This window comes from Colius striatus, chromosome 1 (assembly GCF_028858725.1).
Source record: "Colius striatus isolate bColStr4 chromosome 1, bColStr4.1.hap1, whole genome shotgun sequence".
NCBI lineage: Eukaryota > Metazoa > Chordata > Aves > Coliiformes > Coliidae > Colius > Colius striatus.
In genome coordinates, this window is record NC_084759.1 from 94,524,755 (window position 1) to 94,548,355 (window position 23,601).

The 23,601-nt window shown below is 43.8% G+C and overlaps 1 protein-coding gene across 4 annotated transcripts in view; it reads left to right on the plus strand.

Moving 5' to 3' along the window:
• Nucleotides 1–427: 427 nt before the first annotated feature.
• RUNX1 (RUNX family transcription factor 1) overlaps nucleotides 428–23,601 on the plus strand; it is a 176,904-nt gene continuing 153,730 nt past the window's right edge. For all 4 annotated transcript variants that reach the window (XM_061988646.1, XM_061988641.1, XM_061988642.1 and 1 more), the window contains exons 1-2: nucleotides 428–584; nucleotides 785–898. In XM_061988646.1, coding sequence (XP_061844630.1) covers nucleotides 844–898 — 55 coding nt within the window. In that variant the 5' untranslated portion in view covers nucleotides 428–584; nucleotides 785–843. The remainder of the gene's footprint in view (nucleotides 585–784; nucleotides 899–23,601) is intronic.

Sequence of the window (23,601 nt, forward strand, 5' to 3'; positions counted from 1 at the left end):
ACTTTACAGTGTCCTTTCCCCAGCCAGTGGTCTTTCCTACAGCTGAACCCTAATGTTTTACAGGATGAGTTACACATCCTGCCTTAGCAGCAGACTAATACCCAAGGTTTGAATTACTATTGAATAAGCAGCAATGAAATCTCTATCAAAATAATCAGTAGTTCCAAAAACCACAAACAACAAAACAAGCGGAGTCGAACTAGCTCAGCAAGACCATTTGTAGCATCAGGGATGGTGAGTCATTTTTCTTTTCCCTCCCTCAGCAGACTCCATCGTTGCCTCGCTCAGCCCCGGGGAGGGCAGGTGGAGTGGGTAGGGCATGACTTCAGAAAGCTTTAAAAAAAAAAAAAGAAAGTCTACATCACTCGGGTCATGTGATGCAAAGGGACCAATGGGGTCAGGTTCTGGAAAGGGGAACAGTTAAATTTGTAATTTTGGTTGTGTGAAACACTTCTTTGGGCCTCATAAACAACCACAGAACCACAAGTTGGGTACAGAGGCAGTCACACAAGAGCGGGTCCGGGATATTGGTCAGCAGGCAGGGCGAATCGTTTTGACTGCAAACCACAGAGTTTCGTAGAGTGGTAAGCATCATCAACCACAACCGATCCGCTAGGGGTTTTTTTTTTTTCTTCTTCTTTTTAAGAAACAATTTTGGAGTTCTTATAGAAAAAGAACCTTATAATCCACTTTGTGCTGCTCCTGAGGCACCGGGATAAAACAGAGTGTGATGGCTGGGAGGAGGGTGGTAGCAATGAACATTCTTCCTTTTTCACTCCCCAAGGTAGAAGAAATCATATATTCCTACACTGTAAAGAGAGAGTGAGTTTTAAAGAGGAAACAATGGCTTCAAACAGCATATTTGAGTCACTTCCTTCTTACCAGCACTTCTTGAGAGGTAAGTGCCATTCAGACTTTCTAAATATACTTTTTACTTTCCCCATACTTAAGAAAATGCATGTTTGGAGAGCATCTGGGGGCATTCTTGTAGTACATGCTTTTTCCCACTTCAGTTTTCTTTGAGGTACTCTCATCGAAGCTAATATCTGAACTTGCAGGAATGCCATCTTATTACTTATCAGTCCGTTAAAGAGATAATATCAAGGACTAATTTAAGCTGTTCATACAGCCATCACATGCTTGTGAATTTTCTCTTCAGAACTCCAAGTGAGCTAGAATAACTCACACAAATTCCTGCAGATACAATGGCTGTAGCACAAGTCCCTTTTGGTTCTTTTTTGGCAGAACTGTGACTTTTTGAGATGCTGCCATGAAAAATGACAGCCAACCGTATACGACACGTATTACAGGCTGAAGCACGGGGAGTGAGCAGCAAGCTGGTGCACACAGCCAGCAGAGCATGATGCTGTCTCACTTATGCTAGACTGTCAAACTGGGCAAAGGCATGTTCACTCGGGAGAAGCCAGGAAAAAAAAAAGCTCAGAAACCTGCTTAAAGTTAGCTGCAACTCACACAGCTCAGGAGAAGAAGCGGTGTGGATAAACTCAGGGTTCCTGTTGATGCCACGCAGGTCTCGGATGACTGCAAATTATCAGCTACAGCCACCCTTAGAGAAATGAAGCACTCTGTAAAGGCTGGAGGGGGGAGGAGGGAAGGAAGGCAATCTGCCTTTTTTCACTAGTGACCAAGGGCGCTCAGAGGCTCTTTCTAAAGTTCTCACAACCCCCCGTGGAGCTAATGGTTTAGTCATGGGTTATTCATACGAGTAAGCCAGGGACTGGCACGAGAAACTTGTCCGCTTCCTCGCAACTGCGTTCCTAAATAACTCCTGCTACGGCTGAACTTTTCCCCTTTCCACGCAAGCTCTCTGACCGCTCAAGCCCTTTTTGTAGCCAGGCTGTGCCCATGCAGATGACAAGGCACACAAAGCCAGTTGCAGACAACTTGTTGAGCACAGCCGGGCTGCTGCCAGAGAGCTGCACTTCCTAACTCTTTATAGCTACAGCTTCCCGGCCTCGCTGGCGGTGTCGACGTGAGTCATAAGTTATTCGTATTAATAAGCAGGCTGGGGAATGCGGAAGGTTCATCCCAGCTGCTTTGCCACAACAAGCAGTGGCTGTGTCGGCACTCTGCCTCTGCTGTGGATTAGTGGGATGTGGGCAAAGGGCAGCCTTCTGAAACACCAGCCCTCTCTCTTTCCTTGCTTCACTTCTTGCTCCCTGATGCCTCTTCCCTCCAGTAAAAAGGTTTTCTAATGTCTATCTTTCCTGGCACTGGAGGAGAGCTGATTAGCAGGGAGCTGTGTGAGTCACTTGGGCTCACAGCACCTTCTAGTCCGAGCAGGGGGGATGCCGAAGGGTGAGCAAGAAGTGGCTAACTGCTCTGCAGCGCTCGCAGTGCTGACATCTCCTCAGCACCCCTACCAAGCAAAGGAAGCAATACTGCTAGAATAACAAGAAGGATCTTCCTGTGTTTCATCAGCCTTTTTTTTTTCTTTCTCTCTTTTTTTTTTTTTCTTCTCACCCAACTGTTTACTGTTTAATCTGTAGCACAGGAAGACTTATAGAGGAAATTTTGTGCTTCTGATAAAATAACAAACAGAGTGAACCTCATGGGGCAGTGCTTGCAGAGAGTGCAAGAGTACAGCCAGCCTGCAGGACAGGCTGGAGACGGCAGAGGCTGTGTTGCAGGCAGGAGCCCAGACACCCTGAGAGCAGCTGGTTGGAAACCAAGGACCACTTTGTCCAGAAAAGGCGGATTTTTGTTAAAGCTGGTAAATTCAGCAAGTGATTTATCTCAACACTCCAGAATGGATGTTATTATCCTCCTTATTACTGTCCTCATTACTGTCTTTAATGTTACTGTAGTACCAGCATTTTCTATTTCTTCATGGACTAGACTAGAGCCTTGCGCTGAATACCTTAGATATTCATTCAGTTCTGGCAATCCAGGTACAGATCCTGGAACATACGCAGCACGAGAGTAAACTCCCACTGTACAGTGACAGAAAAGCTTGGGCAACAGTGCTTCAGTTGAGTTATAAAGCAAAAGTTTCATTGTTGCGAAAGAATATTGTGTTTGAACATGGAAGCCCGTGATGGTTTTCCAGCAGTTCCTTTTTTGTCCCTTTCTTTACTCAAATGAACTTCACACACTTTAAAAATCCTGGGCACAGCAAAAGTAACACTTGGGCCTCAGAGCAAGAAAAATAATCATCCCTAGAGTCTGTTGTTCTCACCCATATTTCGCAATAGTATGTACATAGACCAGTCATTCGAAATGTCCGAAACAGCATCTTTTTTTTTCCCGCCCAAATTTATTGCACTTTCTCTCTCAACTGAAATTGTGAGGTAAAGGGAAAAATAACAAGTTGTTTTCTGGTGTGGATTTCACTTTATCAGTCCATGCAGTTCTCTGAGAAGGAAATCCATAACTCTTTTTTAGCCTGATACTATGAGAAAATTGGGAAAAAAAGAGGGGAGTGGGGAAGCAGAACTATTGTTCCTGCCTCTGAGAGCAGTGACAGACATAGAAAGCCTGACATATTAATTGAATGTGGTACACCACAAAGGATATGGTCCTTTTTCTATCACACCACACCAGGTCCTCGCTTCTGCCACTAGGTAAAGAAATGAGGATTATACTGAAACCTCCAGTGGTGTGCTCTGCGTGCTGAATACAATCAGATGTTTACCAGCTCTCCTTTTAATGACAGTCTCATTTTCCTAATGGCCTCTCAGTTTATGGCCTGGGTGTTAGGACTGCAGAGTAGGAGCATTTCTAAGTGTCTTGCTGCAGTGCAACCCACAGAAGAACATTACTCTCCTTCTCAAATCTAGGACTGCATCAGCAAGGCGGTAATTTCAACTTCTAGCAAATTTTGTTGTATGAGGAGAGATTTGCTGATTATACTGAGGGGTCAACACAGGTTCATGTGTATTGTCTGTGATACCTTTTGGGTGAGTGAACCAAAATGAAACTTGTTGGAGAGCTTTGTATTGAAGAGTGAAGATATAGTTTTTAAAGGGTGCTTAGATAATTACATGATACCACCCCACCCAGTAACTACTTTCAACTTCTTAAGGGTGTTAGACTGTCCTGTAAGGTTTCCTAATAATTTTGCCTACAAAGGAAGGCAGCATAACCCTTTTGCATGGTTTTTATGGGGCTCTAAGCAGCATGAAGCATAATATTTTCCAGAAGTGCTCTTTTTTCCTCATTTTTCTTTTTGATGCAAGGTCTAATTATTTAAATATGCAAAGAAGTTTTCTCCTAGTTTTGCCTTTGTTGTATTTTTCACTAATTAATGAAGGCAAAGAAGACTCGTGGTGCAACATTTTGTTGGTTTCTTATCAAAAAGAAATAAACTCCAGTGGAGTGCTTTTACAACATGAAAAAACACACTGTGCATGCTTTCTTCATAGTTCCAATGTGCCAAGTGGTGCCAAGCCATTGTGGGTTTCCTCCTTTGCAAATGCTAAAGTGAAATAAAACTGTAGCAAGAAGTTCTTCCTACTCTGAAGGGCTTCCTTGCCTAGACCTGTGGATGTCTATACCTAAGCATACTGCTTCTCACGGAAAGTTAGCAGCTCCAACTTGCCTTGTGATAGAATTTACATTGGCAGACTCCTGAAGCCCCTGGTGCTGTATGTGAGCAGAGGGGTGAAGTGATCAGAGGCGCTCTGTTCTTGAAGTTGACATCTGCAGTCTCGTGCTCTCAGCATACGTGGCCTACCTGGAAGTAAAACTTTGTCTGCAAAGGGGGCTGCATGAGGAGCCTTTTTTTCATGTAAAAGTCTTAAGAAACATTGTGAGACCCAAACATGGGAGTTCCTGTGAAGCAAAAGGTAAAGTATCTGACAGAGAGGAATACGTTGCTTTGGTAAGATCAAGAGATTTTATCCTAGGCCAAAATATTCAACTGAATGTTTAACCATTCACACTCAGGGTAGTGATATTGTGTTGTGATGATAGTCTTCGCAATGCCTTGGGGATATGGCTGGCTTGCAGATCCCCCAGATTGGCTTGCCCGTTTATCATGTGGCCATTAATACGAGATTATTGGATGGGAGCTCTGCCTTGGGCCATGTTTTACTGCAACACCCAAACTCCAGCTCTGAGGTGGCTCTCTGGTGGGAAATAAATGTATCTTCCCCACACTGCTGGTGTATATGAATAGAAAATAAAATGATATTTTTTGTTTTCATGACTAGAAGATAATCGTAGTTTAGTTTGGCTGCTGAGGTATGACCCCAAATGAAGAGTCTGCTTATCTTTATATGCCTGTGAAGGCCAGGGGTATTGGTAAGTTTATGACAGCAATTTATGAACTCCTGAAGAATGTTACTTCAGAACACAGAATGAGTATCTGGATCAACCTGATATTCAAGAGGTTGGCAAAGGAGCTACTGTTCTTGGGTTTAGAAATACACATACTTGCTCTTCAAATCTAAGCAGAAGCAATCCTAGGGAAATGGTGAAGTCATTTTTCTGTAACTCAGGAGATTGTTCCACTGACAGGAGAAGCTCATCCGACTTCGACATCCTGACACATGCGGAAGGGATGTACTGGGTCCCAGGGGTCTCTGCTGCACCTCTGAAGCAGTGCCCAGAGGGTGTTAGCCCAGGGTCCTCTTGTGCTGCTGTGGAGAGCAAGAGTGACGTGCAGAGCAGGCTCAAGAGCTAAAGGGGAATGCCACTGGCAGGAAAAAGGGTAGGCTGGTGCTCTGCAGAAACTGCAGGCTTTGATGCCTCACTAAGTGATAATTTGAGATTGCTCACCTCTGTGACAAGACAGGGAAACCCATCTTCTTCATGCATGTGTGACACAAGGGTTTGCTCATAGAAAGCTGCCACAGAGTACCTGGCTAGCCTGATGGGCTGCTGGGTGAGAGCAGCAGTACAGGTCTGGCAGCCCCAGCGGGAGGGCAAGGAAGATGTAGCTCTGGCTCTGTGTGAGAGGATGGATGAGGCTGGCTGTAGAGTGACGGCCCATTTTTTGAATTCAAATCCTTCCTGGCACCTCTGCCTTGCCCATGCTAGCACAGGCTTCCTGGAGACAATGTGTGAGTTCAAGTTGGGGGGTGTGGTGTTTTGAGTGGGATGATTGCCATCAGCATCAGGCTGCTCTCAGAGATGAGACGCTCCAGCATGCAGCAGAGAGTTCAGGACAGGTCATGCAAGTGCTTCACTGCATGAGCAAAAGCCTGACAGATTTTCTGTGTTCCTGCAGAATGCAGCACGCAAGGATGTGTTTTCTCAGAGCACAGACCAATCTTTGTTAAAGCTTGGAAAGAAAACTTCCCATGTAAGCAAGTCTGTGATCTGCAAAATGAATTGTGGCTTCCTCCATGACATCTGGTACTGGCCACAGAGAGACAGGCCACTGGCTAGGTGAATCACTGGTCTGAGAGAAGGACAAGTAAACACTTCACTAACTCATTACCTCTTCTGTCATCTTAAGAGAAAGGATAATATTTGTATAGACTTGAGACAGCTTCCCAAATAGTAGATGAGTAGTAGAGATATCTCCTCTCTGAAGTGTATCAATGAACTGTATGGGATGACACTTATGGTGGTATCTGGAGCAACAAAGCACCTACAAAGGTCTACACTAAGTTGGTGAGGTCTACCAGCATACCGGCATTGATACAGAATGTAAGACATCATTTTTGCTGCCAGCAGCAAGGAGACTAGAAATTATAGTTACAGATTCCCAATGTAATCAATTTTCAAAAGAAATGCCTTTTCTTCCACTTAGTTCCTAACAAAGTAAGGTCTTGGCTTATGACCAAGATACATTTTAGCCCAAATCATCACATTCTCTGTAAAGATGCAGTCAGACAATTGAAACAGGAAAAAAGAAAAAAAGCATGAAAAAAAGCATGAAAGAACTGACTGTGACAGCAAGGAAGCAGAGAGCCATGGTAGCTGCTACCTGGTAGAGTTTCCAATTCATCCTTAATACTGCCCGCAGGACTCACCACTTCTGCTTGTAAGTGAAACTGTGAAATTGGGTAGTTTCACTTCACAAAGATCTGTGAGAACATTTTCTCCAGCTTTATTCTATCTGGGCTGTTTGAGGCTTTTTTCAGCCTTTGCTTTTTGTTTTGAGTTTCTGATTCCAGTGAACCCAAAAGCAGTCTGAGTCAGGGACTTCAGGCTTTGGGGGCTTTTTCTTTTGCCTTGTTAGTATTTTGTCTTGCAGTGTGTTTTCTGTTGTCTGGTTTTGCACTGAAGCTGGGATTTTGAGATGTGCTCAGAAGCTACCCTTAGGTAGGGTTTTGACCATGAATGCAGTGCAAGGAAACTTGAAACCTGTCAAGATATATATGTGATTTGCTATAACCATATAACTCGGCTGTACATAGGGCAAACTCTGCAATCCTCATTAAACCATCAACCTTAGAAGACAGTGACCCAGCTCTTCAAGTGACTTTTTGTGGTCTATAAAACAGGAAGATGATCGTTTGCAAAACACCTCGCACGTTGGGAATGAAGTGGCACAGCACAGGGCTGAGCATCTGTTTCCTTTATGACAAATGTTTTGCACCTTCTCAGCTCTTGCACCACCTGCATTCCTCATAGGTTCATTTTCTAGCCGATTTTATGGCATACACTCGGGCAATGCCAGCCAGATGCGTGCCTTGGAAGTACTGGGGCATTTAAGGAAGCTTTGAAGAAGCAGTGAAGGATGGCAAGCTCTGCTGAGCATTGCTAAGTCTCCCTGCAGTTGCCTGCTTGGGCAAAGGCAAGCACTGCTGAGTAGGGGCTGTGAGGGAGGTATCACAGCCTCTGCAGTAGGCACACCAGTCTCCTTGCTTGTCAGTGCTTGGGTCTCTAGTTCCACTTGCTGTAGTGTCAAAGAGTAGTGAAAGGCAAGTCTACACAGCAAAACGAAGGCCTTTCATCTGTCTAGCAAGGATAACACAGGCAGGTGCAATTACAAGGGTGTAAGTCACTGCCCACCAGCCCCTGGAAGACGTCAGAGTAGTGGTGGTGGTGGTGGCAAGCGGAGGCGGAAGACGTACCTCTGGGTTTTCACTACTGTTATTATATGGGCTGAGTAGACTGAAACTAGCACTGCTTTACTCCCACATGCCTGCAGGCACACTTCTCTTTTCATCTGTAGACATGGCCAGGAGCAGAAAGCACGGCCCAAAGCCAAGTCCCAGGATAACATCCTGACTCTACGCATACAAGGACAAAATGGGCATCAACCACAGTAGGCCTGGGTCTGTCCTTTAAGGAGAAAGAAATTTGTGAGAAAAAACATTAAGTTATGAATAAGAAAGGAGGCGAACCCTGAATGACAGTGTTGACATGAGAGCTGAAAGAACCATAGCATTACGGTGCAAGTGTAATTCACGTAATGTCAAGTAGCAAAACTATAGCTTGAGAATGAAAGTTGCTGTTTTTTTTATTTAGGAAATATTGGTATGGAACAATGATTTATGGCATATTATGTGCAGTTGTATAAGGAGCTTCAAGTTGGTTGGGATTTTTTCTCTTATTGGTAGTTGTTGGTTTGTCCTTATCCTATGAATCAAAGCTGTATACCTCACCCAGTGAACAGGTGAGGGATACTTCCTCACTAAGCAGTAAAGGGAAACTCTGAAAGGAGCACTCTTTAGCATGTACCATCTCTTGGTTTTACACAGAGGGACTGAAAGGAACTTCTGTGAGTGCAATCACACCTTTGGAAAGCAACCCTGAAAGCACTTTCCAAGTAAGAGGCAATGAGGAAGAAGCCTCACCTGTGTGGTCAGTCTCCACATGGCAAGGCTGCCATGGCTGCTGACCATCTGTCAATATTGCACACCATCCAGAGCAGGCTACTGATATGAGACTACATGCTACACCCAATACAGTTACTAGATAATATCAGACTTCTGTAAAATACTTCTGTTTGTCAGGATCTATATGTAAATGAGCTTTGGGTTTTGCATAGGTTCGGTGTAACAGAATTCATATGTAGGAGACGCATCCAAGTTAAGACTTTGTTAATCCCCATCTGCACAGGGGCCTGCAAATCAGTTACTGCAATTCTAGGTGGTTTAATTACTCCTATATACATTGTGCAAATGCTTTGGAAAGAAATTCAGGACCACTTTGTCCTTTGCATCTCTGTAGACCCAAGGGTCCTAACCAGGCCTATATCCATCAGGTCACTGAGCACATTTCAACACCAACCTGACTCCTGTTTTATTGCCACTGTTTCATCTGAACCCAAGCATGGAGTGCAGGTAGCATGTGGAAAGCATTCTGCTTATGACTCTGACTGGGGACATGGGTTGAGACTACATCATCAGGCAGACTGTCCTCTTGCTAGAGGAAAGACAGCATAGAGAGCTGCCATCTGATTTGTCCCCCATATGCTTTCTAAGGACTTCCATTAATGCAACCTGTCCACCTCTAAAAGGTAACAAAAAACCCCAAACACTTTAATCTCTGAACCAATCCTCTCTTTAGCTTCTGCACTAAGCCTGTAAAAAGTGATAATGTACACTGCTAAATATCCACACATGTTTTACACTAAACATAAAATAACTTGTGTACAGAAACCAAGATTCAGGTCTCATATATGAATAGTAACTTCTTCTGGCTGTACTTCACTTCATTGGAGAAAATGGTTTTGCTTTTCTAAATGAAACAGGGTGTTTCAAGTACAGTATGTTAGAAACTAAAGAATGTGTATGGCTCGCCTAGGTTAAAAAAACTTCTTAAATTCAAAAGTGATGAACCACTTACATTTTAATGTAACAATCAGTTACAATTATTGCTGTATTGTTGGATTTGTTCTAATAGGGATTGCAATGCAAATAGTCATTCTTTTAGAGTTTCATAGAACTGTACTCAAAAAACTTTGAGTACTACTTTTGAGGAGTAATATTTTGTGCTGATGTTTTTAGGTGCATCTGCTTTATACTATGCAGGAGAAAAGCTACATTAACCTTTCCCTATGAGGAAAGGTTGTGGGACCCGGGGCTGTTTAGTCTGGAGAAGAGGAGACTGAGGGGAGATCTCATTAATATTTACAAGTATATAAATGGTGGATGTCAGGAGGTTGGGGCATCTCATTTTTCTATTGTATCTAGCAATAGGACAAGGGATAATGGATTGAAACTGGAACACAAAAAGTTCCATTTAAACATAAGAAAAAACTATTTTCCTGTGAGGGTGAGGGAGCCCTGGCACAGGCTGCCCAGGGAGGGTGTGGAGTCTCCTTCCTTGAAGGTCTTCAAGACCTGGACACTTTCCTATGTGATCTGATCTAGGTGAACCTGCTTCTGCAGGGGGATTGGACTAGATGATCTCTAATGATCCCTTCCAACTCCTACCATTCTATGATTCTATGAACCCCAAACATCTTCTTCCCTTTACTACACAGGAATAATCTTTACTAGTAGGAACACTTTTATACCTAAAGAGTCCATTCCAATTTGTGAGAGTATTCTGCTCTAACTAGGCATGTACCAACGCAAAGAGAGATTTACAATTCTCCTGTAGGGTGGAGTTATGTTGTTAGGTGGCCGTCTTTACAAGGAAAGATGATTCAGGTTCACATTTTACTGGGACAATTAAAGAAGCCCAGTATTTTGTGTACATGGCACTTGATCCAAGAGTCAAAGAAACCAGTGGAAAGGCTTGGTTGACATCCTTGGGCATTGGATGAGAGCTATGATGGCTGTTCTCCTCCAGATAAAAGTGTTAACAACCTGGCAGTCCATTTTGCACAGCCATCCTTAAACACTCGCACACGTGAAAGGTGAGGAGAGGCTGAATGGAGAAGGCTGGCTCACTTCTATGTCATAACCTGCCTTTTCTTTGTAATGGTGTTCTGGCTTTTCCTGCCCTTTTTGCCAAGCTCACAAGAGACACTGAATAAAAAATGTCACTGTGCAAGTTGGAGATCGCTTGTCCAGTTACTCACTGATGGGCCAGCCTCCTTTTACAGTGTCATTAGGGCAGCCTCCTCCTACTCCTTCCCTTCCTCTGCCAGCTCCATGCCTCAAGCATGTCCCTGGCCTGTGTGGAGATGGGCAAAAAGCAGCTCCCAAGGCTCCTGGAGGCCTGCATCCTCCAGGTTTCGGAGTGTTACTGCTTTGACTAAACCGCATCAGTTGGAGATCAAAAGCACTATTCAAACAGAAGCAGTTGGAGGTTTTTCAAGCTGTCTCATCTCTCCTTCCAGCCCTCAGAAAAGCCCACTCTAGCCAGAGGGATTAAGAAATATAACAGACTCCTGCTGTGTCTGAGAGGATTAGACAGTGTCATACAAGCTCAGACCAGTGGTTGGAAATAGAGAGTGCCTTTGGTCTGCCTGCTGCTTTTGTGAAGCTCTGCAAAGGGCACTGGGGAGCCAGGACTGTCCCTGCTCCCTAACTGGTATCTGGGCCACATGGCTCAGAAATGGCTTCCACATTGGGTATCTCCACCTGTCATCTGCACTGTTTGGTAGGAAGAACAAAATCTCATCATTTGCTCCATAGTACCTACAGCTAAATAGGAACTTCATGGCAGCAGTAGGGTTTGGCTTTACAGCCCTGGGACAGATAAAATAAGTAGAGGGAGGAGAAAGGATCTTTCTCAGTAAACAACTTTTCAACATAGTTTTCATCTTCAGCTTATAAATAACTATCTCTCTATCTGACAGTGCTCTCATTTATTTTTTGCTCTTTTCTTCAGCAAACACTGCTCAATCTCTAGCTTGTTCATGAACAAATCCTGCTATACCCCACAGTTACCACAGAGGAGAGTTCCCTACATGAGTTGCACAGCTGCTGACCTGTGACACACACAGCTAAACCAAGGCCAACGTGAGGGGCCGGCTTGATACATTTTCTCCCACTTACATAACTTAAGAAAGTAATTGAGCATTCCTGGCTGAAACTATAGCCTCCTCTGAAGGTTCAAGCTAATATAACTTGCTCATACAGCCATCTTGGTAACAAAAATATATCCAAAACATGATTTAACAGAAATTTGTTGTCAGATTCCAAATTGTTTTCAAGGAAAATCTTTTCACTGTTCCCCCACTTCCTTTCTTGTCTGAAGTCTCTTGCTTATTAACATCCCAGTCCCTTCTCTTGCAAAGTCTTGTTGTCTTTTCTTTTCTTTGTGCGGGAAATACAAGTAACAGTAAGGCATCCTTCACTTGAAACTGCAGTTCAAAGAGAGATTGAAATCAGAGTTACAGAAATAATCTATATAAAAACATTAGCTGTCCTATTTTAGAAGATAATTAGCTGTAGCAAAGTTTCCCTTACTTATTTTTCCTTGGTGAGAAGACAAACTACCTTGTCATTGAGGTTTTTATAAAATGCTGCTGTTTGCAACATTTGCCACGAACAAATTAACTCAAGCATTTCTAGTGTATGACTTACACTACTAATTCTGCTGCTAGTTTTCATTTCTGCATCTGGAGATAAAAATGTCTTCAGTTACCACATAGTGAAGGGGATACATAAAAAGTGGATCATGTATTTGACTGCTAAGGAATATACATAAAAAAAAATACCTACAAAGCATTTCTTCCCACAATGTAGCGTGGAAGGAAGGGTGAGAAAGTCAAGGCAGCAAGAAGTAGAAGAAATATTTCATCATGTGACGGAAGCAGCATACCTGATTTAGCCTTTCTATTAGCAAAGGTACTTTTCCTCAGCAAGCCTTTGGGATATAGTCCTGTTTGCACTCGGTATTGCATTTTTCAGCTTGAATAGGGCACATTCCCAACCAATTGTACCTGACATGATTTCAGAGAATTGGTGGGTGGCAGGGACACCAGCCCAGCTGCTGACATTTGAGACACAGGTGCTCCGTGGTGCCTTCACCAGCCAGCTAGCCAGCCAGAGCCAGAATAATGTAATATTGACAGCTCTCACAGGTTGTGCTCTGGGAATAATCCACTGGCATTTGTTCAGGGCTTTTTAGAAGCTCACTGTTTGAACTAAGTCCCCTGTTGTTCGTAACATCATCCTGCCAGCTTATTAAATTATCTACCTTTTATTCACTGGTATCTTCCCACTTTTGGTTTAGAATGAGATAGATACAGGTGGCCAGAAGAAACCATGATTCTATGCCTAGCACCTGGTACTGGCCCCTTTTAATGATGATATCTGTAGCCTTATCCCTTTCCAGTTGATACACAAAGTCAGAAAGGGATGGAAGGACTGCTTTCTTGTGGTATTTGTACTCTTCAATGTCTAAGCTTACAGATGGTCCTGGGACAACAGGTTATGTATTTGATCTTTTCTATGTAAGTGGTGAAAACACCTACAAGGTTTCTGATATGTTTTTTTATGAAATCTTAAGTTTAGTACTCTGTGCCTAGGCTGCCCTGGGATGAACAGGTGTGTGTTTCAGTGGGTTCTTGCTTTCCTTTTTCCACCATCTTCTAGAAGGCCTCTACATGAGACAGCCTGTTGGTTTAATTTTGGTAATGCAATGAAATCAATGAAAAGCTCAAAGGTGGTGTGTGCTGGGTGTGGGAGGGAGAACAGGGATAGGAAAAAGAGAAGTATTTCTAGACTAGTTTCTTAGCCTTTTACATTTTCTTGTTTAGCATACACTAATAGATGTGAAACTTGGTAGGCAGCTTGTGTCAGAGTTCTGATGCAAGTTATGATGTGGTAGATAAAAAGTGATGAGGATATTAAGCTAAAGGGTTGGTTCAAGTACTGAAGATTATACCTGAAGGATTTTTTTTTTTTTTAATCCACTGTAGCATTACCTTTCAGTGTGCCTTACAATAAATAAATAATGCTAATCATACTGGCTTGTGTTCCACAGGGAAAATCAGCATAGCACAGGGTATGTCTTCCACCAAGCCAGCAGCCCTTTGAAGCTTTAGTAGTTACTTTTTTTTGTGAGACTTGATGTTGGACCTCTGAGTTACTATGTCTAAGCCCCATGCAACTTCAGGATCCTAGCATGAGGCTTTTTTGGTGGTGGTGTTCAGGAGACAGTTGGAACTGTAGCACACCAAGACCTGTCTTGAGCCACAGCAGATGCTAATGATGTGATCAATGACATCCTGAATGATCTTGTGTTGTTAAGAAATTGTTAAGTAGGCACTTGAGATAGGGATGGATTGGCACCTCACACTACAGATAATTATGCTGTGCATATTAGCTCTATTACATCCAAATGGTCTCATCATGTTGTTAATGTGGGCCTTCCCCACAACCAGTGTAATGTGGTAAAAAGCTCTCATAGTACTAGGTCTGTGGGAAACTTCTCATGAGAATTTGTCGTGTTCTTTCCTGGGTAAGCTTTGCTTCACTGGGAAATTTCAAAAGCGAATTTGGGTTGTTTGAAAGAGTGCAAAACCACCAAAAATCTTCTCCATGGAAATATTTGGCTTATGGTAAAATTTCAGATGGAAGCAGAACATGTTCTGAAATTGAGGCAAGTCTAGTTTGATGCTTTTAAAAAGCCATGACATGCTGGCCTAGGCAGAACCAGTGAAAGCGTATTTCCTACAGACATGGGTCTTGTGGCTGCATTCTCTAACATCCAATGAGGCTCTAAATCTGATCAAAGGCTTTTTTCTTCTTGAGGAATCTTTAAAGTCTCTCTTGGGTGGCCTTCGTCTGGGACCACTGTGACAGAGCCTCTCTGCTACTACCATGCTTTGTGAAAACCATGGGAACCTATGTTCACTTCTGCTCAGTCAAATTTAGTTAAAGTTGGCCCACAAACCAGTAAAGCTAGAGGAAGTGCAGAGAGATTGGGAGCAATCCACAGAAAGCAAGCTGATAAAGGAGCTTTGCAGTTCAGTTTGGTGGGCACTGGGCCAAAGTGATACGCAAAGATAGTCAAATAGATTCAGAAGCTGCTTAAACTATTCTGGGAATGGCACGTTCTTCATCATTGTGGGTGAAGAACCAGGGAAGGAAGAATGGTCTTATCAGAGGTCTAGGGGAGAGAAGTGGAAACAGAACCTCAATTTTTTTGACTTACAGGTCTGAGCCTGACTATCTACAAAATGATTTCCTGCTTACTTTGAGTTTGAAATCTGATCAAGTCGATGTTTTTATCAGAAATTTGCCTTAACATTACGTTCTTTATCTCAGGGCCTGGTCTTTTCCATCTGTAACTGGGCAATCCAGTTCAAACAGCAAACCATAAAAGAAAATTCAGAAAAAAATGTTTTCAAATTACTTTTGACCAACAGGAGAACTTGAAAATATTGTGAAGACAATATGGGAACAGGAAAAGAAATTAAATTGGTTTACAAACAATTTATGATACAGGACTTGTTCAGGTCGTTAGAATCTCAGATCCAGGAGGAGCGGTGCACTGGGGTTTTCTACACCTTGGCTTAGCACCATCTTGGCAGTAGGTGATGCTTTACATCTCCTTGTGCCAGAAGAGCAGGGGAGACAGTCTGCTGGGCAGGGACAGCAGGAGTCAGGGACACTTCACTCCAACCAAAACAGCCAGAAACATTACTGTCTGGAGACTCTTGGGATCCAGCAAAGCTTGAGGCTGTTGTTCTGGGAGAGGGAGATGTGAGAAGAAACTTCTTTTTTTTCCCAGAAAATATTTCAAAAGGAAAGCTTCATTTTCTTGAAATAATCATTCTAGAGTTATATTGTTTTTTCTGCTTTCTCTAACATTGATGTGCCACAGCACTGGGCAGTGACAGAAAAGCTTGCAGGTTAGAGAGCCTTGCAGCAGGTCTGCTGCAAAGCCTGAGTTGTTGTTGGCCCAGGATCCACCTCTGCTGACAGAGGTTAACCTTTGGTCAGGCAATTATCAGACCATGGGCAGAGAATGTTTGGCTTTTCTCATATCTAACTTTTGCGTAGGAACCCAGGCTGATACTTTACTTATTTGCAGAGGCAGCAGGCTTCTCCATAGAACGGCCTAAGCGACCTTGAAAACCAGTATGTACTCAGGAGACTGAGCAGCAAAGCTTGGTGCAGGGTTTTTGCTAACACTGGGGCAAAAAGGCACAGTAGGAGCAGCTCAGCAGTAGTGTCAGGAGCTTTGGTTCTACCACAGGCTTTGGTGTTGCTGGCTCTGATGGCAATCTTTCCTTTGCCTCCTCTGGTAGCATCTCCTTTCAAGTAGTCCTGCCTTGTGCCTGCACAGGGGGGTTGCATAGCAAATACATTGTTCTGTCCACAGCGCTACTGCCGTTGTGCCATGGGACATCAGTGGCTGCTGCACAAATCAGAGAGGAGGTGAGCAGCTTGGCTATGCCCTTGGTGCCTAAATGTAGAACAAGCCCTTCCTTACTAACTGCTTGTAGATGAAATAATAAAAAGCAAGCAAGATGGAAGCTCAGCCTTTCCACTCCAACCCTGCACACTTCTTGTTTTGCTCATCAGCAGAGGGCTGCAGGAACAAGATAGGCCTATCCCTTCTGTGGCACCATGCCCAGGGTGCACCTGAAGCCTCCTTCCCCCCAGGGAAGAGAGAGCTGAGCGGCTCTGGAGGGTGAAAAGGACCCACACCATCCCCTCAGCCCCAAAGTTACAGGGAAGCTGTCAGCCTGAGTGGAGGCATCCTGTTTGTTGAAAAACAAGTGACAGTTGAAGAAGGGTTGCAAGAGCGAGCAAACCGCAGCCCCTGCGCGGGGCTGATAACAGCCCTGCGTCTCTTTTGCAGCAGTTCCGTCCCTGCCGAGCGCTGGCGGGGGGGACAGCATGAGCCTCGCCGGCGCTTTCCTGTTTCATGCTTTTTCCCGCCGCCCTTTCTTGCTATTGAGTTCTGCCACATTTTTTCAGTTACCCGCTGGTTTCTGAAAAGGGCCTTCCCCTGCCAGGGGCAGCCAGGAGCCTGCTCCCCATGAAGGGGACCATAGGGGTCTTAGGGGTCAAGCAGAGTTGTGGGGGAAGGGCCCAGCACTCAAGAAGGTAGCTGCAAATAAACGCTTTTAAAAATGTGTACCTGTCACTGCTTGAGGTTTCGTAAGTTTGCACCCACACCTACCTCCCTGCCAACTCTCCTCAACCTGAGATGAGGCTTTGTTGAACCCCACCATTCAGAGCACTTCTGGAAGAGACCAGAACTGGTAACATAAAGCGAAAAGTATCTTTGAGCTCAGAGGCCTGCAGTTAGGCAAACAGATCTGTATTTAAATCTCAGTGCAATGCAGACTTAGACTTCTGTTCTGCAACTGTGTGTGTCTTTACTGCTGTGACCATCGCACGTGATCATGTGTTTGGTGGGAAGCCTTTTGCAGTGGCGAATTGTGTGCACACATGTGCCTGTACGGTTTCTCTTTGCAGCATGAGGAGCCTTGACTTTGTGTACAACTATGTAAATTATGCTACTTACCTCTTCAAAGCTAAGCACACATGTAAGGCTTAGAAAGTTCAAGCTCATAGATGCATGGACTACAAAACTGTTTGACGTGTGTAACTCTCTTGGCGGGAAGGCAGGGATGCTCACTGAGCTTCCCACAGCTTTGGTTTACTCCATTTTGAATGTCTCACCTTAAGGTTCAGCCACGTATTAGCATAAATGGCTTTCCATTCTTTGTCTCTGATCAGAATGCTGGGGCTCATAGAAAAAGATTCTTCTTTCTTCAACCAAGAACATTATTTGTCTTGAGCTTTGCATAAAATTCATTGATATTATCATATTCTTCAGAAAGCTATCTCGGGACGTGCTTTTTTAAATTAGCCTGACTAGAGTTCTTATCGGCATCAGTCACATATTCCTGATAGCTTTTTTTTCATTTGCTAAAAGATGGGCTTCTAGTAAGGAATTCAATGTTCAGGAGAAGTATGTTGGAAAATCACTTCAATAAAATGTTGATTCACTTCATTTTTATAAAAGAATAATAACAAAAATGTGGACAGCATTTTTATTTCATATACTGCCAAAACCACTGGCTTTTGAGTTTCACAGTTTTCCCCGTGACTTTGCCCTCTTTCTTTTTACTAATGTGCTCTACTGCTGTGCTAGAAGCCTTAAAAATGTACGGGAAAACACGCTGAAGAATTTACAACCAGGAAACCAAATTGAAGATAGGCAATAGGATATGGGCTTACTGGACCTGTACCGTTGAAACGTGGTTTGTGAGAAGCATGAAATAAACCAAAAAGATAAAAATAGTTTTGGCAAGAACGAACATCAGTCACACAAGTATATGGAGGAAGTTAGAGAGCCCTTTGTAAGGAAAGGCTGTCTGAAGTCATCCTCACTCTCCACAAATTAGTCTCCACCCATACTTTTACTTTTCTCCTAGCTGCAATAAAAGTGCTCAAATGTTGTTTGTGGGGGTTGTTTGTTTGTTTGTTTCTGTCCTTGTTGCAGCCTGTCTCGTTTCAGTGCAAACATTGAGATCCCTCAGACTCTCCAAGGGCTCTGTGCTGTGTGGGCTCCCTCCCCTGGCATGTGCATCCTCCTCTGTCCTCTGCTCCTTCCCAGTGCAAGACCTTTCCTGGCCCCAGCTCTTAGTGAGCGCATTGCAACACGTCCTGCTGTGCAGCTGCCTCCTGCCCCATTTCCCCTTCTGTTAGCCTGCTGTAGAGGTGCTATGGCCAATGCTGCCCTTTGGTCTCTTTCCCTCTCTCTCCCATCTGGAAACATGTTTTCTGGAACTATCTTTCTCCCTGCCTGGCCCATGAGAATGCTTGCAATTTTTCTGTTCCTCGTAGTCAGGAAACCCCCAAGAATTTTTTTCTGCAGAGCTCAGACATTCAAAGAGCATTGATATTAACATGCTAGCAAGCATTTAGACTATGATCTTCAAAGGAATCTAGGCAAGCTACCACTGATGGGCTTCAGGGTAACTTCCACATCCCACTCCCTTGGTCACTCCAAGTCTCAGGGCTTGCTGCAGCATCTTTCAGAGCAGCAAGCTGTGATGATAAAGTGGGTTTGGGATTCAAGAGACTGCTACTGGATCAAATTTACTGAGTTCAAGCTTATTTGTTCAGTGCTTCGGGAATTTTTCAAGTGGCAGAAAATTAAAAAAGTCATTTATTGGTAAGGAAAACACACAAGACTTTCTGCATTGGTTTCTCTCTTAAAAATACTTGTTTAGGGTAAAAAAAAATTATTTCCTTTTTCAGACTTTCCATTCCTTGACACAGAGCACACCTGGAGAACACAGAAAATAATGAGCTGTTTTTTTAGCCATTGGAGCCAGTTAGCAAAAGTTGATACAAACAGCTGCTGTAGCCAGTGTGGCAGTTTTACAGGGCTTATTTTCCTCGTCTTTGAATACAGAGTCAGGAGGTGAAAAAACAAGCTGACAGATTACCACTCTCATCCTCCTTCCCACCTCATGCACCTGAAGGTGATGGAGAGTCCCTCAGAGAGTGGAGTCCCACAGTGCTGTGAGCGCACCAGGCTCTCATTCCACTGGCGCTCTGGCCAGCCAGTGACCAGGGTTATGACATTGCTGCCCTCACTTTGATAAACTCAATGTTGCTTTTTAAGTAGTGGTAGATTTTTTTTTTTTCTTTTATTGCTGGCACAAAATGACAGCCTTTTGGTGCGTGGCTTGCTTTTGCTGAAGCCTTTTGTGCATCCCCTCCCCGCCAAAGATAAAGAGTGGAGTAACTTCTAGGTTATCCAGACAAAGCTTTTACAAAGCAGAATCCTTGCTCTGATGCATTTTGAGCACTGTAGTAATAACCATTTTTGTTCCATCCCTTAAGTCATTCACTGAGACAATTTATGGTTAAGGATTTTTTCTTAGCATTCATCAAGTTTCTCTTCTTTTCATCCAAGTCACCTAGTTACTGTAGTCTATTTTAGCTTATGAATTCAGAGTATATAATCTAGAGGTATATATACACATGTGTGTACATATTGGTATGTCCATACACTGTGTGTATGAACATTGTGTTTTATTTACACTCTAAATAATACCTCTTCTGTGTTCTACATGTTCTAAGTGTTTTCAGGGTGTGCTGGCCATGCCACATATTCATTACTGGTCCAAGGACAAGCTCTCCAAGCTGTGCTCAAAAACCTGTTGCTTTAGCCTGCTAGATACACACTCCTCAAATCCCCTACTCATCCTCCACCAAGAGACTGCAGCAAGCACAGCTGCCCTGCAGTCCATCCTCTGAGCCTGCCAGGAAGGCAGCTGCAGCTGAGGACCTGCTCATGTCTCTCACACTATTTCTCACTGATACATGTGACAGTGCTGCACTGCACCACGTACGAAGGGAGTACACAGAGGTGTAGGAGTAGGGTAGTGGTTTTGCAGTCCATGGTTGTCTGGGGTGAAACCAGGGTTTCTCCTAGGGGAGATGCCTGGGGCTGGCTTGGAGCATCCTCTGAATTGTTGTGATTCCTCTGTTTCGGGCACTTATTCCTGTAGGTGAATCTACTAGGCAGACAGTGATGGAGCAAGATGGAGCGAGATGTCCAGAACATCTGCTCCAGCTGTGAGAGGGAGTATACATGAGGGTGAAGAGAAGGCAGGGACGAGAGGTGGGAGGGAAAGGTCTGAGGTGAGCTGAGACAGGGCACAGAGCACTCACAAGGGGTTGCCCTCTGGAAGGAGCCATCATCATTCAACCAAAATAAAGCTGTAAAAAGCGTTCTGTTTTACACACCGCTTCCCTTCACCTTTTCCTTTCAACTTGCAGCTATCCTCCCAAATCGGAGCAGATAATACTCATTTTATTCTGAGCTGAGACTAGTTCTCCATGCTGATCTGTGTACTGTGTAAGAGTAGGTGAAAGAAACCATCACCTTGTCAGATATTTTCTCAGCTTAAAATAAAATATCCAGAGAAAACAAACAGGCAAGCAGGCAGAGAGACAGGATGGCAGGTTAGTCAGCATTCTAACATGGCAGCAGCTCATGCCAAGTTTTTGTAGCTACCACAGCAAAGGAGGAATTGGAGTGGGATAGTGGGACAGTATCACAAGTGTACCACAAAGTAAGGGCAGCAAAGGGGAAGGATTAGAGGCCTTTGTTTGAAAAACCTCCTAAGGGTTTGGGTAACAGCACAGGGCACCACTGAAGCTGTATTCGGCCCTTTCATCCTAAAAGGCAGGTGATAAGCAGGGTGGGGCAGGCTGGGAGTCTTTATTCTGTCCAGGGTGCACCACAGCATTCGACTGCACTGCTTGCTGCCATGTCTGCATGGGGAGGAGACGAAGAGCATAGAATGCAGAGCTAACCAGTGGTGCTAGTGTTTCTCTCCTCATTCCCTTGCCAGTACCAGGGTGATTCTGGGCCATTCCTTCAGTCATGAACCTGCCAGGTGTGCTTGTGACTTGCAACCCTCCCAAACCCTGACTCTTTCCTGGAGGATGCAGTGCAGAGAGAACCTTCCTGGCTGATACAAGTCAGCACTTGCTACCTCTCTGCACAGGTCTTCAAAGGAGCTTGCTGGTATCTTTACCTGTGGCCAACATTGGTTCAGTTTGCTTTTATTTACAACATTTGTCTTCTATCATTGGAAGAATCTGCACCACGATTAGCTCTGATTTCGTCTTGTAGTTAACAGAAGTGTGAATGCAAAGCCGTTTGCCCCAACGAATTTCATAGAAAGTGAAGCTGCAAAGAGTATTAGGTTTTCTCTTGGGGGAAGGCAAAAGCCACGCACACCACTAATTCCACCACAATCATTCCTTGGTGGCTGATGATAGGCAGGCTGGAGGTAAGTGGGGTATTCTGCTGCACCACAGATAGGGCTAGCTGACCTCAATTTTCCCAACAGCACTTCACATTTCTTTTGACATATTCCCAACATGTATTTTTTTTGCATTTGAGAGAACAGCAGAGAAAAACGGTGGTGCTACCTCTCACCTCCCAGAATTAACAGCCATGTTGGGGGAGAGGAGCATGGTGCAGGGGGCTGGACTAGCAAGCTGATGGCACATGGGAAAAAGCTTTGTTTGCATTTGTGGATGGGCTTTCTCTCGATGGAGCACTTTTTATTTATTTTTTTAAATCTTCTTCCTAGAAAGCATTTCTTTACATCAGTGCTGTAACAGAGCTGGTGTTGGAAAGAAGCATGACAAATCTTAAAATGTTCAACAAAACGTTCAACTAAAGTTTTCTGTTGGAGTGGGATTGTTTTGGCCAAGGTGCACAATTCAAACTGCAGTTTTGTTTCATATAAAGATATAATCCTAAAGGGATTGCTGGATTGAACCACATATCTGCAGTCTCCTGAGAGGTCTCTGCCTCCACCCTCCTAACTCAGAGATCTCTGCAGAGCTCTGCATCTCCTGATTTCAGCACAAACTCTCATACTCCAAGTGGTAGGTTCAGTTTCAGGGTTTCAGGTTGACAAGCCTGGGTCAGAGTTTCCAGTTTAAAGCTGTAGGATAAAACATATTTTAACATTTCTGACCCTCAATAGAAGAGCTGCTTAAACATGAACCATGCACTTGTATCAGCAGGTTTTAAAACAGGCTGTATGGTGGTTCATTGTCTATTCCCTACCATCTAATTTGCAATACAAATGGCTTTCTCCTGATAAGAGTTTTCCACTCAGGTGACCACAAAAGACATTATTTGTTAACTCTACTACTGTGAAAAATATGTCCTTTCCTTTACAGGACTAGCTAAACTGTGGCAGTATTAAACACCTCTGAAACATGTTGCTGTCTCAGAATATTTTCTTAACAGAAAGCCATGCAGAAGATGGCTTGTATTAATGATTGACCTGATAACCATTTCACTAGGATTTCACTAAAACTCATGAGGTATCATGTCTTCTGGAGAAGCTATCACAAAACCTTTGCAGAAGTTTCACACCATCCCTTTAAAGGAAGATAATCTTTCCTAAACTCTTTGTGGGTATCCCTGGGGGTTTTCTAGGTGCAAAGCCATCCCTAATCCCCAGTGGTTTAGCATAAAGAATATTTAGCAGCTGTCAGCCATTCTAAATCAGCTGTTTTGGTAATGTACAGGGTTCAAATGAAAGGGCCCTCCTCTTTTCTTGAGATTGTTGAAGTTTGTTGCGTTGCTTGGGAAGCCACAAAGGCTTTGTCACTATTTGCAAACCTGGACGTCCAAATCCTCTGTGCACCAGCCAGGTGAAGTAGAAGGAGGAAGCCATTCAAAACCCACTTGGACAAGTTCCTGTGTGACCTACTCTAGGTGATCCTACTCTGGCAGGGGGGTTGGACTGGATGATCTTTTAAGGTCCCTTCCAACCTTTAAGATTCTGTGATTCTGTGAAGTGTACGTTTCTCATTAGAAATCCTTAGAAAGATAATAACTGACATATCTTCAAAGGAAAAAAGACAATTCATGTACCCATTCCTTGTCATTTTAAGAGCAGGCTGTGGGTGGGAGAGGAGACAAGAAGGATCTTGCCTGAGAGCGGGAAGTTGCTGAGTAAGCCTTGAGCTGAGCTACCCAGTAGGCACAGGAAACCCATGGTAGACTAAGGCATTGACTAGGGATTGAACCTGCTCACATCCTCATCAACTCCCAGTGCAACAGGAGAGTACAGTTGCTGTCCTTACCTGGCTTGCAAAGCCAGATTGCTTGCTCTAGATGCATTATGTTGTTGATACTGTTGTCGATACATATCTTGCTAGAAACCAAGGGGCAAAGTCTGCTTATTGTGTGTTTGGTAGACATCTCTGGGTAGTCGTGAGCCTTTTATGCAGTGATAGAGCATATATTTACAAAAGTCTGAAATGCTCTGAAATGCTATCACCTGAATTCTATTAATTACTATGAATTAGC